At 55.5% G+C, this 15,557-nt stretch overlaps 1 protein-coding gene across 3 annotated transcripts in view; it reads left to right on the forward strand.

Moving 5' to 3' along the window:
• The window catches only part of Ndrg4 (NDRG family member 4), a 36,105-nt gene that overhangs the window by 12,929 nt on the left and 7,619 nt on the right, over window positions 1-15,557 (forward strand). For 2 of the 3 annotated variants that reach the window (XM_059264620.1, XM_059264622.1), the window contains exons 1-5: window positions 11,320-11,429; window positions 14,643-14,748; window positions 14,970-15,090; window positions 15,173-15,235; window positions 15,402-15,462. In XM_059264620.1, the coding sequence (XP_059120603.1) occupies window positions 11,409-11,429; window positions 14,643-14,748; window positions 14,970-15,090; window positions 15,173-15,235; window positions 15,402-15,462 (372 nt within the window). In that variant the 5' untranslated portion in view covers window positions 11,320-11,408. Of the gene's footprint in view, window positions 1-4,545; window positions 4,641-7,593; window positions 7,639-11,319; window positions 11,430-14,642; window positions 14,749-14,969; window positions 15,091-15,172; window positions 15,236-15,401; window positions 15,463-15,557 lie in introns of those variants that run through there. The other variant, XM_059264619.1, reaches the window with a different exon arrangement.

Raw genomic sequence — 15,557 nt, forward strand, 5'->3', positions numbered from 1 at the left:
GGAATGCAGCACAGCTGGGCAGCAGGGACTGGCCTTGATCTTGACTGGCCAGGTGCCCTCGTAGGTGGAAAACAGACGCCTTCCTCAGTCCACTCTTCCGCCTTGGCGTCCCTGGCACACCTGGACGGTTCTGCGTTTGTCGCCTTGACGCTGCTCAGGTCTTGTGACTCCCTTCTAGTGTTTCTGGGTGGGCAGTTAATGGGCTCTTGGGGGGCAAGGAGCACCCCAGGACAATGAATGTTGGGAGGAGTCCCACTGGGGAGACACTCTAAAATCCCCATATGTATCTCCAGCATCCTTCCCCTGCCTGTCCTACGCTGACTGACAGGTCCACCTAGAAATAGCAGGGTGGGGCCTGATTAGTACTTTAGCGGGAGACAAAAGTCTAACGTTACAGTTTTTCTTTCTTCCATGTGGTGCTGGAGACAGGAAGTAGAGATCCCCTCCGGATGGGCACCGCACAGCTACAGCCCAGCCCAGCATGGCCTCATGCAGCTGCGGTCTCTGCAGCCCCACCCCACCCCTAAGCTTTCCGTGGTGGGCAATGGAGGCCACAGCTCCTCTGCATGACAGCGGCCTCCTTGTGATCTGTCCACACAAAGCCGGGCAGTGAGTGATGGCGGACATTGCCCAGCACTGTAGGGACCATGGCGTGGCCTGACCACTGTAAGTGGGAGAGTTGGAGTCACCCCAGCCCTGTTTCAATTGAAGGCTCCACAAGCCTCTAGGGAATGAGTGGTCTAGAGGAAAAAGAGCAGAGGGGAGAGAATATGGTGGCATTTTCAGGCCCCAGGGCTGCCTGTCATCCACCTGCTTCACTCAGATCTCAACCAGACTGCACCAGGAAGACATACCTCCTCCACCACCCAGCTGCTGTGGGGGGGTGGGAGGGGGTGGGAGAGTGGGGGGGATTGTAACCTCCTGATGCTGCCCTCAGGGAAATGTCACTCTAGCCTCTGCCGGACAGCGCCCCCTCCATCGTCCCCCCCAACAATCTCCCCCAGCAGGCTGAGCTGACCATCTCCCTAGGGCGGAGGCAGTCTGGGTTCTCTCATTATCTCTCCCTACCCCTTCCCTGCCACGCCCCCATCACAGACCATCTGTCCTTGCACTGCCCACCCTCAGCCCTTTTAATAGCACCGTCCCTAGAGAGACGGGCCTCCAGGTGGCTTCACAGCGGGTGGGGGAGGGCGGGACATCCCGGGGCCTTGAGATGAGGTGGGTGTCAGGGAGGCAGGTGGCTAGGAAAGTCCTAATGAGGGAGGTTTCTCTGAGTTGGGCGCCTTGCTGAGCTCCCACTGGGGTGGATGGATGAGTGCGCACACAGCACACAGGAAGGGAGGAAAGGGCAGAGGGAGAAGAGAGGACGCCATTCTAAAAATACAGCCCGTCTGCGTCGTGTGAGCTAGTTTCCTGGGAAACCTCTGGGAACACAAAGCGCAGCAGGGTGGCAGGGTGTGATCCTGTGGGGACCGAGGACTTAGGGCGGCAGGTCCTCCTGCCTCCTGGGCTGAGGGTTAGGACGAAGGCTCAGAGCTGCCACCTGGCCAGACATGGGCTCCATCCAGGCCTGGGACCTTCGACGTCCTCGTTGTTCTGTAGGAGGGGCAAACAGGACAGGGTGGCTTCTGACCAGCCAGCTGCTGGGGACCCGCTGCAGCGGGGGAGGGGGAGGCTAGAGACACATTCATCCCTTCACCCTTTAGGTGACCCGGCATTAGAGTGTGAGCGCTAAGCACTAGGCATCCGGTCCGGGGCCTCATTTAGCCTCAGTCTCCTCACCTGACTTCCGGTCAGGGTGAAGTGTGATAGCGCAAGGAAAACTTTACCAACCTTGTAAGGAGAAATTTGGCCGGGCGGTGGTGGCACATGCCTTTAAACCCAGCACTCAGGAGGTAGAGGCAGGCCAAGCTCTGTGAGTTCTAGGCTAGCCTGGTCTACACAGTGAGTTCCAGGACAGCCAGGACTGTTATACAGAGAAACAGTGTCTCAAAAAACAAACAAACAAACAAACAAACAAACAAAAAACCAAAAAAACCTAAGCCAGCTTGGTCTACATGGTAGACCTGTAACTAGTTACAGATTAACCCATGCTACACAGTGTGAGACTCTGTCTCAAAAATTAATTAATTACATTCTTTTTAAAAATGTCTCCCCCCTACACTTCAGAGTGGACACCATATTTTCTTTTTCTCTCATAAATTACATCCTGACTGCAGTTTTCCCCCGTCCCCTTCCCCTGATTCCCCGCCCCCTTTACCTCTCCTCTCCCCCAGATCCACACCCCCTGCCTCCCCTCAGAAAAGAGCAGGCCTCCCAGGGATATCAACCAAACACGGCATAACAAGATGCAATAAGACCAGGCACATAACACCACCTCAAGACTGGACAAGGCAGCCCAGCAGGAGGAAAAGGGTCCCATAAGTAGGCAAAAGAGTCAGAGACAGCCTCCCCTCACCCCCTTAGGAATCCCACAAGAACACCAAGGTACTCAGCCACAGCATATATGCAGAGGACCTAGCTCAGACCCCTACAGGCTCCCTGGTCTCTGCAAGCACCCGTGAATCCTGGTCGGTTGATTCTGTGGGCCGTGTTCTCATGGTGGACACCCTATTTTCAGTCCTCACCAGTCCCTCCAGAAGCAAGCCAGAAACTAGCTGTTTATTATGAATATTTTCTCAGGGTTTTACTGGCTATCTCAGAACTCACACCCCACCCCACTCCAACCCCCTGCTGTAGCTCACCCTCTACCCTGCTCCCTTCTGGGAACTGTGGATGTGATGTGCAGTCTTCAGGATCTTCTTGTGGGGCCATTTGAATCTCTCATACATGGTATGATACCGAATGCTTTTGTAGCTGCTTTGTAAAAGTCCTTACCTTTGTTATACATGTGTGACAACATGCATGCAGAGGTCAGAGGACACTTGTGGGACTCAGTTCTGTCCTTTCACAGTGTGGGTTCTGGGAATTGAACCCAGTTGTCAGGAATGGTGGCAAATGACTACCTGCTGAGCCATCCCACCAGCCCTGTGATTTGCATTTTATTAATTGTCACACAGCATTTCCCCGTGATTTAAAGTCATCATAGTCAGATCACCAAAGCGATGTGTGACTCTAGTGGCCCACTGGTGGGCTTTTGGCTTCTTCCAGCTTCTCTGTTGATGGTGACACTGTGAGCATTCCTAAGACTAAGCTATTAGTTACCTCCCTGGCTTTCTTCAGAAGTCTCCCCCAGTGAGGGGATTTGCTGAATCTGACAGTGTGAGTCTTTAGGATATATATATTTTTTCTTTTTGGTAATCCATATTGACTATACCCCGGCTGTATCCCCAGCCCATGGCTTGAGCCTTTTGAGGAATTTTCATTCATTTTTGTATAATTGACCTCCAGGGGGGAAAAGTGTCAGTGTTTTTGTGGCATGCAAATTTAGAAAGTGCCATTCTGGAGCTGGACATGTAGCTCAGTGGTATCATGCTGTGTAATGTGTGGGGCTCAGGGTCCCATCCCCAGTGCCACCAAAATCCAGAAAATGCTTCTCTCTGTGCTTCTGAGCGAGCACTGCCGGCTTTTCCATGGCCATAAAGGGGGACAAATGAGTGTCTTAGTATTTATTCATTTGTTTGAGACAGGGTCTCAGTATAAAGTCCTGTGCAGACCAGGCTGGCCTCAAACTCACAGAGATCCACCTGCCTCTGCCACCATGCTGGCTGAATTATCTTATTTTAATCTGAATTTCTTTTAGTATCTCTCTGTGTCTTGATGAGTGTCTAGTGCCAATCCTTGACTTCTTCTCCTGGGTATGCTCTGCCCTCTGCCGTTATACCCAGGTGAGCGATGGTTCAGCCTCTCATGCAAGCACCTCATCCTGGGTTGTCACTGTCCAGTGTTTGCTGCTGCTGCACCCCTGCACAAAGACACGGAGGGCAGATGTGTACCCACTGTATAAGGGTGACCCTTTCTTCCACCAAAGGTCAAAAGTTTCTACCTTGGGGCTGGAGAGATGGCTCAGAGGTTAAGAACACTGATTGCTCATCCAGAAGTCCCGAGTTCAGTTCCCAACAACCCACATGGCGGCTCACAACCATCTATAATGAGATCTGGTGCCTACACATAATAAATAAATCTTAAAAAAAAAAAAAAAAAGTTTCTGCCTCTGCCTGAGTGACCCAGAAATCAGGGTGTGGGACCTTCTGATGTCTGTAGGCTGAGATCACATGTATCGTCTGTCCTGACCCACGCTGTGTTCAAGTCCCAGGAAAGAGCCCTCACTTCCCATCCTCTCCAGCTTCAGTCACTCTGAGCCCGCCCTTCTGCCTCACAATAAATGCAGAGCTTTGTTTGAAACTTACAGGGATCCTCTTGTGCTGCTTAGTTTTGCAAAACGTGATTTTATTTGAAAAGAGCAAGTACAATATACTATTCTTGACATGAGCAGGTCTTGGAGAGAGATCAGTTGTGGTCACTTGGGGGCAGCAGCCCTGGCCTGTGATACCCTCACTGGGCAGCTTCAGAACAAGGCCCAACCTCATGTTCCCTTCTTTCTAGGGCTTCTGCTCCACGACGTGACCATGGCCGGGCTGCAGGAGCTGCGATTCCCTGAGGAGAAGCCCCTGCTCCGGGGCCAGGATGTGACAGAGCTGGTGAGTCGCCCCTTCCAGGTCCTGGGGCCGTGTGCCACCTTGTGGTGGAGAGGGAAATTGCGTGTTTTTCCGCAGTCTTGCCGGTGGTGATGGGGAGAACCTCCCCGTGAGCTCAGAGCCACCCAGAACTGATGGGTTCGTTTCTTGAGAAAGTTGCAGGGTCAGCCTGAGTGTCCATCCAGTGTGGCTGGGTGTGCACCCCGCCCACCTTGTTTTGTAGCTGGGATAGGCAGGAGCCCAGCACTTAGCACCTTCAGCTCTGTGTTTTATTTCCACCTACCTTCCCAGCCTCGGGGCAGAAGGAGCAGCGAGGATTGGGATCAGATGATTTAGCAGGGGCTCTGGGGAGTCCAACCTGGTGAGGCCACAGCCCTGCCCCTGAACAGGGCGTGGTTGGTCATTCAATGCATAACCTCGAGCAAAGCGCCCACTCCTGGGTTTTTTGAGGGTGGTAGCCTGTAGGGCCAGAGGTGAGCTGCATATTTGGTAAGCTCTTCATCCTCGGTTCCATTGCTCCTGGTCCACAGGCGATCCCCCTGCGAGGTTACCTGCAGGAGCCTCCTCCCCATGTCCTCATTTTTCTTTGTGCAGTACAACCCTTTAAAAATGCACACGACAGTCCTGTGCATAACCTTCCCAGTGGTTGCCGTCTCCCGCAGACTGCTATGGCCGTTCCTGAGGCTAGGGATATAGCCTCCTCTTTCCCCTGCCTTCCTCCTTCCCAGCCTCCTTGAGTGTTTCTGTCATTTCCCAGCTGCTTCCTCTGCTGGAAGACATTAGCCCAAGATGACAGGGCAGGCTCCCTATTTTATTCTGGCCTCTGCTCAAGTGCTCCCAGGAAGCCTTTGCTGACCACAGGCTTGTGACTGGCACCCCTGCACACTCTTTTCACTCCCAGCATGTGTCATCAGACCCTCACCCTGAAGCACGGGTCTGTCGCATGCCCAGGTCTCTCCAGCCTCCTAGCTGCAACACCTCCTAGCTGCCCCTTTCTCCTGACTCATGGTTCTTTCCTTCCTGCCTCTGGCTGCCTACCGCCTCCTCCTGCTGTGCCCGGTCTCTCATTTCATGCCAGGGGCCACCAGGGCCATAGTTTGCCACTCCGGCGTTTGGGATCTGTGTTTCAGACTCACGCAGAGCCTCGATCCTGAGTCAGCAAGAGGCTCTTGCTGGATACCTGGTCACCTCTGCTTCTGCTTTTTCCAAAGGGGTATTAAAAAAAAAAAAAAAAGCCCAGTGTAGCCTCCTCGTGACTCCCAGTGAAGTCCTTGCGGTGTCGGCTGGCTGCACGTTTGTCCTCCGTAGCTGCCCTTTCTCAGGCCGTGATGCTGGCGAGTTCTCAGCATCCTGAGGGCAGTGCCTGCCTGACCGCTTCAGTTTCTGAATGGCTGTAGTTTGCCAGGTGCACACTTTTGTATCCAGAGAGCAGTGAATACCTCAGGCCCTCCGTATCCGTGGTGTCCACACCCAGGCCTTCAGTTAGACAGAAGTAGCCGTAGAAAAATCATCTGTACATGCATTTTTCTTGTCCTATTCCCTTAACAGCAGAGTATAGCAACCATTTCCATGACATACGCATATATTCTAGGAAGGGTGTTATAGGAAATCTAAAGCTGATTTAAATTGTATGAGAGGAGAATCGTGGGTTCTGGGCAGATATAATGCCATCTTAGAGAATTGGAGTTTGGTACCTACAGAAGGTTCTGGAACCAATGCAGAGGCAGGGGGATGACTATATTATATGTGCCTTTCCACCTCCATAAGCCACTTAAGACTGGCTTTTCCTGAAGACTGCAGGGTCTGGGGAGTCCCAGGTTCTATGGGACACTGGCTGCCCCCTCTCTGCACCTCCTGGGCCTCCCTGCCCCTCCTGGGCTTCTCTGTTCGTCCAGACCCTCTCCTGCCCTTTGCTCTGACCTCAGACACCTCCTGTGGTTCCCAGGGATTCCTATTGGCTCATTTTTCTGCCGTATCTTGGCTTGTGGATCCCATCTCTCCCACGCGCCTATTTCCTGGGCCCCTAACTTCCCGAGAGCATATATAAGCACACCCTACCATTATCTGCCTCATCCTTTCTGTCAGACTGTGTTCTTTAACAGAACTACCTCCCTCCTTCCCTGAGGTAATTACCTTCCCACACTTGCTTTTCATCGCTCTCACTGAAGGCACTTTGGTGAAAAGCTCCCTCAGTGACCAGCCCTTCCCCTTTCTGCCAGCAGCCCCCTTCCTAAGGGATTCCAGAAGTGGCCACCCTCCTTCCCTAGCTCCCCTTGGCTTTGGAAGAATCAGTAGGTCTCACTACATAGCTGAGGCTGACTTTGAACTCCCGACCTCCTGAGTGCTGAACTACTGGCACTTGCTACCATGCCCAGCTATGGGTGTCTTCTGAGCCACATGCCCCTCCTTTGTGATGTCAGATTGTCCGTCCAAATTGGCCTGTGTCTGGGAGCCCACTCTAGTCCAGGCTCTATGTGGCCTGATAGGGTCCCCCTGTCATGGCATCTGGAGTCCAGAGGCAGGACAGGCACTGTTGGAAGATGCTACTGCCAGCTTCACATAGACCCAAGAAGTTTGAGAGAGTCAGATGGGCCTTGACAATCCCTAATGTGCATAGGTCAGGACACTGAACAGGCCTCAGCTACCCTCCCTGCCCTGGGGGTGACAATCATGGCGCCTCTCGGCTCCTTCATCATCCTCTGCCCTTGTGTGCAGCGATCCAAAGCGGGCACTCAGGCAGAGATCCTGGTGCATTCTGCCCCTGGAGCAGTCCCCAGTCTCCCTGACACCCTACAAGATAGACATCCTTGCACTGTTCATACCCTGACCCCCAGCACTGGGTAAGCTCGTGAGCCACTGTGTTAGCATGAACATGACTGGGAGTCAGAAGACCAGTCTCCCCCGGGCAGAGCCCTGGGGGCTGGGCTAACGTGTCCCCTTTGTTTGCTCTCCTTAGGACAACCCTGACACAATCCTCTCAGTTGTGGACACGGACTGGAAGGTAGGTGAAGGCTCCGCCTCTCCAAATGTGGGACCCGGATCTGTGTGGACCTCATTCCTACTGGGCTGGGTCTCAGAGGAGAGTCAGCCTGTCTGCATGTCCATGGTGGCGGGGACAGGCCACCTCATGGTGTGATGACCACCCCGACTGCTCACAGCCCCCACTGCTCACACCACCTCCACCTGCTTCCTGCTGTAGCCGCTCCCCCCCTGCCCAGTGTGGGGGTGGGGTAGGGGGCTGGACCCTTTGTGAACAGGACAGCTGGGGAAGAAGCAGAGGCCTCAGGCAGTGAGTGTGCAGAAGGGAGCGAGAGATGCTGTCACCTGAATCAGCATTTCCCTCCAGTGGAAGCTAGGCTGGCTGTGAAATAACTCCGGTTTCCATAGCAGCTGTTGCCTGGACAACCATGTCCTCTTTAGTTAGATGCCGAAGGTACCATGAGAACGGAACTTGCTCTTTGTTATATTCCTTCACATGATGATTTTTGCTCACCTGGCCAGCCGTTTCTGCCCTCTGAGTCCCCTCGAAACTGTTTATTTCCAGGTGTGCGTCTAACAGCGGCACAGAATGGAGCGGGAAATAGGTTTATAGGGTTCCCAGACTCCACTGGCCGTCCAGATATGACAAACCAATTCGGGCCCTCCTCCCCCGCTGCTGGATGGAAGTCACCCCCAGACCACTTTCTTTTCTCCACCTGACCTCTCCTTGGGTCAGCCTGTATGGAACAGTCTTGTAGTCTGGATACAGGAGGTGGGGCTCCCTGATGGCTCCTCCCCCTGAAGCAGCTAGCCAATGAGAATGAGGAGCTGGGCCTGCGCTGGTCCCTCGGTCATGTGCCTTTTCAAGGACATGAAGGGAGGCTATAGGCAGACCATGTGCCCATGGCCATACCCCCTGAGGTCACGGGCCTCAGCTGAAAGGAAAGCACAGGACTCTGCAGGTGGGGCCAATCGGAGTCCCTGAGAAGGAATGGGAGGGATGTGGCTGTGAGGTGGACCAGCCTGTTCAGAAGGGACAGCCAGAAATCCGAGCATGACAGGCCCAGGCATGGAAATCTCTGTTCTGTGTTACAAATGAGTGTGTGGGTGTGTGTGTGTGTGGGGGGGGTTAGTAGACAAGCCTAGGGCCACTGTGCATGGTGGGACCCTGGTTCTCAACACCCTTTGCTTGGTGAAGGGCATCGCCTTCCTGTCACCCTGGGAATACTACATAGAGGCCGGTTTGGTTTGGGTTTTCTTTTTTAAAGAAAAACACCCACAAAGATGGCTGGTATCTGGGCCACAGCTGGGGAGCCGCCTTCATCCCCAGCTCCACAGTGGCAGGCTGTCTCTGGCTTTGCGGGGTCAGCTGCAGGAGAAAGAAGCGAGACAGAGAAACCAGGAAGTACAAGAGATCCCATCTAGGTCCATTCGTGTCCACCGCCCCCCCATGCTGCTCTCAACCTGTTCTAGTCTGGGTCCGTCTATGTCTACCCCCAACACACACACACACACACACACACACACACACACACACACACACACACACACACGCTACTCTCAGACTGCTCCAGCCAACCCTCCACCCTGCCCCACGCCGCTCCCAGCCTGCTCGTTCTATATAGGGAAGCAAGTGGTGAAGCTTCAGTGCCTGTGAGGGGATGGTGTCCGGAGGCCCAGTGTTCGGACATCTTCCCCCCCTCCCCCCTGTGACCGTGACGAGGCACAGCCAACCATAGCACACAGGCACAGCAGACCGCCTGGCTTCTAGCCCTGTGAGGTAGGGCAGCTTACCACATGTCTGAAAAGTGGGTACTGAGTGAGAGAATGTGTAAAGCACTTAGGTAGGGTCTGGCATGCGGGGACCTTCTAATGTAAGTGTCTGCTCTCCTCGATGGGCATACCCCGGGCCTAGAATGCTGAGCAGCAGAGAAGTCCCGCTGGCCCTTACCTGAGTGAGAAAACCACCTGACTCCTGGGCCTCGGGCTCCTCGACTTTCTCTCAGGCTTCTGTGTCTCAGAAGCAGAGGATTAAAAACGTGGCCCCAGGACTCCGTAGAGAGCTGGTCGAGCAGACCCGGCCTTGGTCTGTGGGTTTGTAGCCAGCGAGCTGAGCAGAAACTGGTAGCTTGGAAGGGGTCAGCGTTGGGTCAGCATCGCTCTTGGGAGCCAGGGAGAGGGCCACCCCTCCGTAGCTAGTCAGGGAGTGGTTGGTCAGGGTCCGCAGGGAGCGGGAATCGGGAATCGGCGGCAGGACCTTCCTGCTTCCTGGAGAGACCCATGAGAAGACTTTAGGGGCAGACCAGGACAGGAGGGCTGGCTGGGCCACTGTTCCATGTCTCTGTTTGGGGGTGGCCTGGTCAGAGGTGGCACGGGGAAAGCTATCGGTACCCAAGACAGAGGCTGTTCCTAGGAAGGGTGCACGTCACTGATGCAAAGCAGGTCACCAGGCACCTGGGTGGGGAGCTGGCCACCCTCCCCTGGGACCCTCCAGGGTGCAGGGCATCAGCACAGACCAGCAGTGCTTTCCTCTTCCAAGGAGACGGAATGGGGGCACAGGTACCCAGCCCCCACCATGTGCCCTGTTACTTTTCTTCTCTCAGCCCTGGGGCTCCTTCTCTGTCACCTCCCTGGCCTACTTCTTCTCCCCTGCTCTCCTTGGCTTCCTGCTCGTCTGTGTACCCCATCTGTGTGCCTCTGTAGTAGGACAGGCCCATAGGGTCGAGGACCAGCTTGTCACCCTGAGCCTCCCTGCACTGATGGATAAAGCAGGCAGCCTGATGTGTGTCCTCCGGAGACCCAGGAGCTGGACTTCATACCGACTGGCTTCAGAGGACAGGGCTTGGGCTGAATGCTTGTGTGGGATGCAAGCATGTCGGCCCCCCCCCCCCCACCTCTGCTCCTCCTCCTCTGGTTGCTTTATCCTCTTGCAGGAATGTGAGGTCAGGGAGGACCAGGCCTTTTCTATTGCTCCTCTGCTCCTGCCCAGCACCCCGAAACCAGACCCCTAAACTCCACACTCTCAGGGCTGTGGGTCAGTCCTGGGTGTCTGCGCGGGTAGGGTGGGAGATACCCAAGGGGAGAGACACCCAGTGGCAGACCCTGAAGCAATGGGTAAACCTAGGTGCTCCCCAAATCAGTGATGTCCTCCTCCTCAACCAGTAGCTGTCCTCAAGGTGATGTGACCTAGGCTGTCATCTCGCTGGGATGGCTGGGCCTGGGAGTCAGACCATCCAGATACTGGGTCTCTCAGGACCTCCATGATCCCAGGGGATGGGTCCAAGTGCTGCAAGTCCAGCTTTTCAGGCCACCCTGCATTGGTATGCACATCCGTGAGATGCGTCTGTATGCGTCTGTATGCATGATGCACCTGTGAGGCCCTAGCGGATGCTTCCCAGAAGCCACATACAGCTGTACCCGATGGAAGGTGCCTGGGTGTCAAGCACCCTTGAGCTGCAGGGGCTAGGGACCATCGGGGGTGTTGGGTCGCTGGGGCGGGAGGGGCCGAAGCAAGGCAGAGTGAGCGAGGCTCTCAGAAGCCAATAGGAGCCAGGCTTGTCTCCTAACAGCCAATGTGGGAGCAAGGACTCGGAGTGAACAAGTAGCTGCTCAGAAACCCTTCAGGGAGGAGGGACCAGCCTGGGCAGGGCCGGGATCTGTGTATAAAATCACTGGGAGCTGTGCCCCATCACAGAGCCGAAGTCTTCCACCTAGGCTGCCCCCTCCCTCCAGACCGAGTGACTCAGGTTTTGTCTGCCCTTTCCGGTTCAGCGAACTCCCTTCCTCGGCAAGATGCCGGAGTGCTGGGATGGGGTGAGTGAGGGTCCTGGGGGGCTGCGGGATGGGCAGGGAGGATGGGGCATCCTTGTGACCTACAGAGGACAAGGTGTCCTCCTGCCCTGACTGGTGACAGCTCTGCCCGGATGCCTGTCTTCCTGGTCTATTCGGGCCCTGGATGGAGGGCGGGGTAAGAAGGATGATGCCTGGGAAATGCAGTGGGCGCACTGACCTCTGTTTGCTGGCTTGTGTTCTCTGCCTCCTGTGTGAACTCCTGGGGTCCCTTCAGCTTGGTGTGTGTTCTGTGAGCCTCTGGCCTGTTCCTAGCGTCTGTTAGGTTTGTACCTGCAGGGTCTGGGCTGTGGGGGATTGCCTTGATGCCGGGTAGCTGCAGCAGGGCGTCATGTCTCCATGGCGGTGTGTCCCCGGTGCACCGCAGTGCCAGGCAGAGGAGTGGGAGTCTGGGTTTTCGGGCAGGAGTATCGCAGAAGAGTCAGGGGGAGGCTGCTCTGCTTTATTTTACAGGGTAGGGGGAGACAAGACGGGAGCCCTGAGCTGGCAGGGCGTGGAGCCTCAGGACACCTCCTCTTGCCGTGGGGGAGGAGCAACAGCTACCCAAGCCCTGTGCTCTTCTTCAAGGAGGGAGATGCGAGGGCAGGTTTACCCCGCACGCACGCGTTCCATGCCCCGGTCACTCATTCTCCTTTCCTGCCTGGTCCTAAATCAGCCTCCGCCCTCCCGTGCAGACCTTGTCTCCTGAATTACCCAGGAAGCCGCTGAAAACAAATCCCACCACATCCGCTGCCCGTGGTGTGTCACAGCCCTGTTCTGTCCCTCTTCTCCCCAGCCCTCAAGGTCACTGGTGAGGGGAGACAGACCAGACCGAGAGGGGACCTCAAAGCCCGCTCCCTTGCCGCCTGCCGCAATGCATCCCTCTAGCGCCCACCTGGAGGTGGGAGGGGGGCTGGGCTCTGACGTCACTGAGAGCCAATGGGAACACTCTACCCTGGGAACTGAGGGGCTGACAGTCTGCTGGGCGGCGCCCCCTGAGGCATGTTTCCCTCACTCTAGTCAGCACCCTGAGGGGTGGGGATGCTCAGCTTCTGTCAGACAACCTGGGTCTGAGTTCTTGGCCCAGGGTTGAGGAGAATGAAGTAGTAAAGAAGTTGGTGGGAGCATTCAGTCAAGGTCACTATACCCCAGGACAAGAAATTTGGTTAGCATCACTCCCTTAGAGCCAGCCCCATGATCTGATCAAAGCCAGCACTTCCCCACCTGGGAACTGAACCTTCCTTCACAAGGCCAATGCTGTGACTGATGGTATCTGCCCGGAGATAGGGACTTGGGCAGCCACGTCAGGGTTGGGAAGGGCTGTGCAGACTACCTTGGTAGCAGAGGGCAGATACCCCTCACACACCCCAAGGGGCCGATTTTGGAGAATTCCTAGGTCCCTGTGTCCTTGCAGAGCAAGATCGGACCCACCGCAGCAGAGAACTGCCCCTTTGCTGGCTGTGTGGTGTTTTTACACTGTGCACCTCACGCTCCATCCCTTCCTCTAGAGCTGAGAGAACAGTGGAGTGACCGTAGCAGGGACCCCAGAGGAGAAAAGCAGCTGGCTGGGGTGGGGGACAGCCTGCTTACAAGGTAGGCCCCTTGGGCGGACCTCAGTCTCCCCCTCAGAAAATGCTTGGTGCCAGGCCACAGCCCTGAGCTGGCATCTTGTCAGCCCTGGGCTTGACCTTGGGCAAGTCAGTTATCCTTTCTGGGCCTGTGTCTTCCTGGAGAGCAAGCTGTAGAGGGCTGGGGTCCAGTGAGGAATAAATGAGATGTCACGTGTCAAGCACCAGTGAGCAGGAAGCTTTTCTTGGTCAAATGGGTCCTGAGGGAGGACAGCCCTGGAAGGCTATGTTGGGCTTGGGCCTAACTGAGGACCACAGGACGAGACTCAGGCCTCCCAGCAGAGTGTGACTCCAGAGTACAGCCTATGGTCATGGGCTTATCACCACATTTCCTTCTGAAGACCAGTCTGAACAGTAGACCCTCTGATACCACACCCAAAAAAGCCAGTCTGTGGGAAACTGGCTTTGTCATGCACATCTCCCTTTTGGGAAACCAGTGTCCCTGGCTAGATTCCCTCTGTCTTGAGTGGCAGATAGGAAGCTCGATACACAGTGCTCAGTCACTTGCTGTTTCTCTCCTGTTGGGGACCGTAACACCAGCTCCATCTCTTGGCTACTGGCAGTGGTATCAGAACCCCTGTGGTAGAGGGCAGGGTATGTTCAACTCTGACCAGTGTGTTGGATTTCCTCATTGAGAGCCCAGGAATGACTGTTTGCAAAGAGGCCAATCAACAGGGTATCCCTTCAAGGTTCGGGGTGCCAGCAGCAACAGCTCCCTTCTCTGGGCCATGTCTACATACTGTAGCTCCCACAAAGCCTCTGTGGATGATTTGAGAAGCTGTCTGTCCTGCTCGGAGTCACATAGAACCAGGTCCCCCTGAAGGCCTGAGCAGCAAATCCAAGGGACCAAGGTGTGGGACCTGGGAATAGGGACTGCAGAAGACCTTGGAGGCAAGCATGGCTAGCCCAGTTCTGCCTGAAGAAGGCCGTGGAGATGTGTACCACAGGGCAGGGAATTTGAGGGAGCAGGAATGGGGACAGATGTGTAGATTGGGAGCAGGATGTAGCTGACGTAGAAACATTTGCTGTGGATTCTAGGTGGGGTGGCAGAGGCCATTCTGCAGGAAGAGGGAACACCTTGGTTGGTAATGGAGGAGGAGCTTGGGCTGGGGAGGCAGAGCCCTCTTGGGAGGGCTGTGTGAAATGGAGAAAGCTGACCTCCCAGGACCCTATGGTGGGCTGGATGTGGAGCGGGGGCAGGGCAGTGCAGGCTGGTTTGTAGAGGGAATCGGGATGTCCCTGTGCTGAGCGTCTCTGAGGAGGAGGCTCCACCTGTCCCCTGTGGGGTGACTTAAGGGGATAGACACCTTGGCTAGGGGCTCTATCACCTCATTCCTTAAGAACCAGAGGTTCCAGCCGGGTGGTGGTGGCGGCGGCGGCGGCGCACGCCTTTAATCACAGCACTCGAGAAGCAGAGCCAGACGGGTCTCTGTGAGTTCGAGGTCAGCCTGGTCTACAGAGCGAGATCCAGGACAGGCACCAAAAACTACGCAGAGAAACCCTGTCTCGAAAACAACAACAACAACAACAACAAAGAACCAGTGTTTCCAATGCCATCTGTCCCCTCTAGGAACATGACATCGAGACGCCTTATGGCCTTCTGCATGTGGTAATCCGGGGCTCTCCTAAAGGGAACCGCCCAGCCATCCTCACCTACCATGACGTGGGCCTCAATCGTAAGTGCAACTATGCCCTGATCCACCCTGCCTGGCCTTCAACGGCCATGCAAGTGAGGACTCCTCCCCTCCATGCACCACCCTGCAGATCCCAGTCCCCCCTCCCCACTGTGGCTTAGCCTCTGGCCTGGGATTCCCCACTGGGCTCTGAAGTCCTCCGACCCCTGACATCTTTCATGCCCGTCCTTTATTATTGCCCACTAAGAGCTGTGTCTTTGCAGACAAGCTGTGCTTCAACACCTTCTTCAACTTTGAGGACATGCAGGAGATCACCAAACACTTTGTGGTGTGCCATGTGGATGCCCCCGGGCAGCAGGTGGGGGCGTCACAGTTTCCTCAGGGGTAGGTACCCCAGAGTCTCTTCACTCACTCCAGCCCTGTGCCCTCACCGTACCCAGGTCCTGAACTTCCGCTCTGCCTACAGGTACCAGTTCCCTTCCATGGAGCAGCTGGCTGCCATGCTTCCAAGTGTGGTACAGCATTTTGGGTGAGTCCCTGCCAGCTCCTGACTCTGGGTTGGGGGATAGGAGTTGCCCACACCACTGCAGCGAGCCTGGCTTCAGCTAGGGGCTGAGGCTGGAGGGTGAGACCTGCTCTGGCTGAGGTTCGTGGAAAATGACATCCTAGCCATAGAGTGACCTGCTCTACAACAGGTTCAAGTACGTGATCGGCATTGGAGTGGGAGCCGGAGCCTATGTGCTGGCCAAGTTTGCGGTGAGTTTCCCCACCCTCCCAGAGAACCGCAGTCCAGACCAAGAGGGTGATGATCCCAGGGCCACAAAGGGCTTTCCCTGTTCTTCCTCCTCTTC

The sequence above is a fragment of the Peromyscus eremicus genome, chromosome 5 (assembly GCF_949786415.1).
Source record: "Peromyscus eremicus chromosome 5, PerEre_H2_v1, whole genome shotgun sequence".
NCBI lineage: Eukaryota > Metazoa > Chordata > Mammalia > Rodentia > Cricetidae > Peromyscus > Peromyscus eremicus.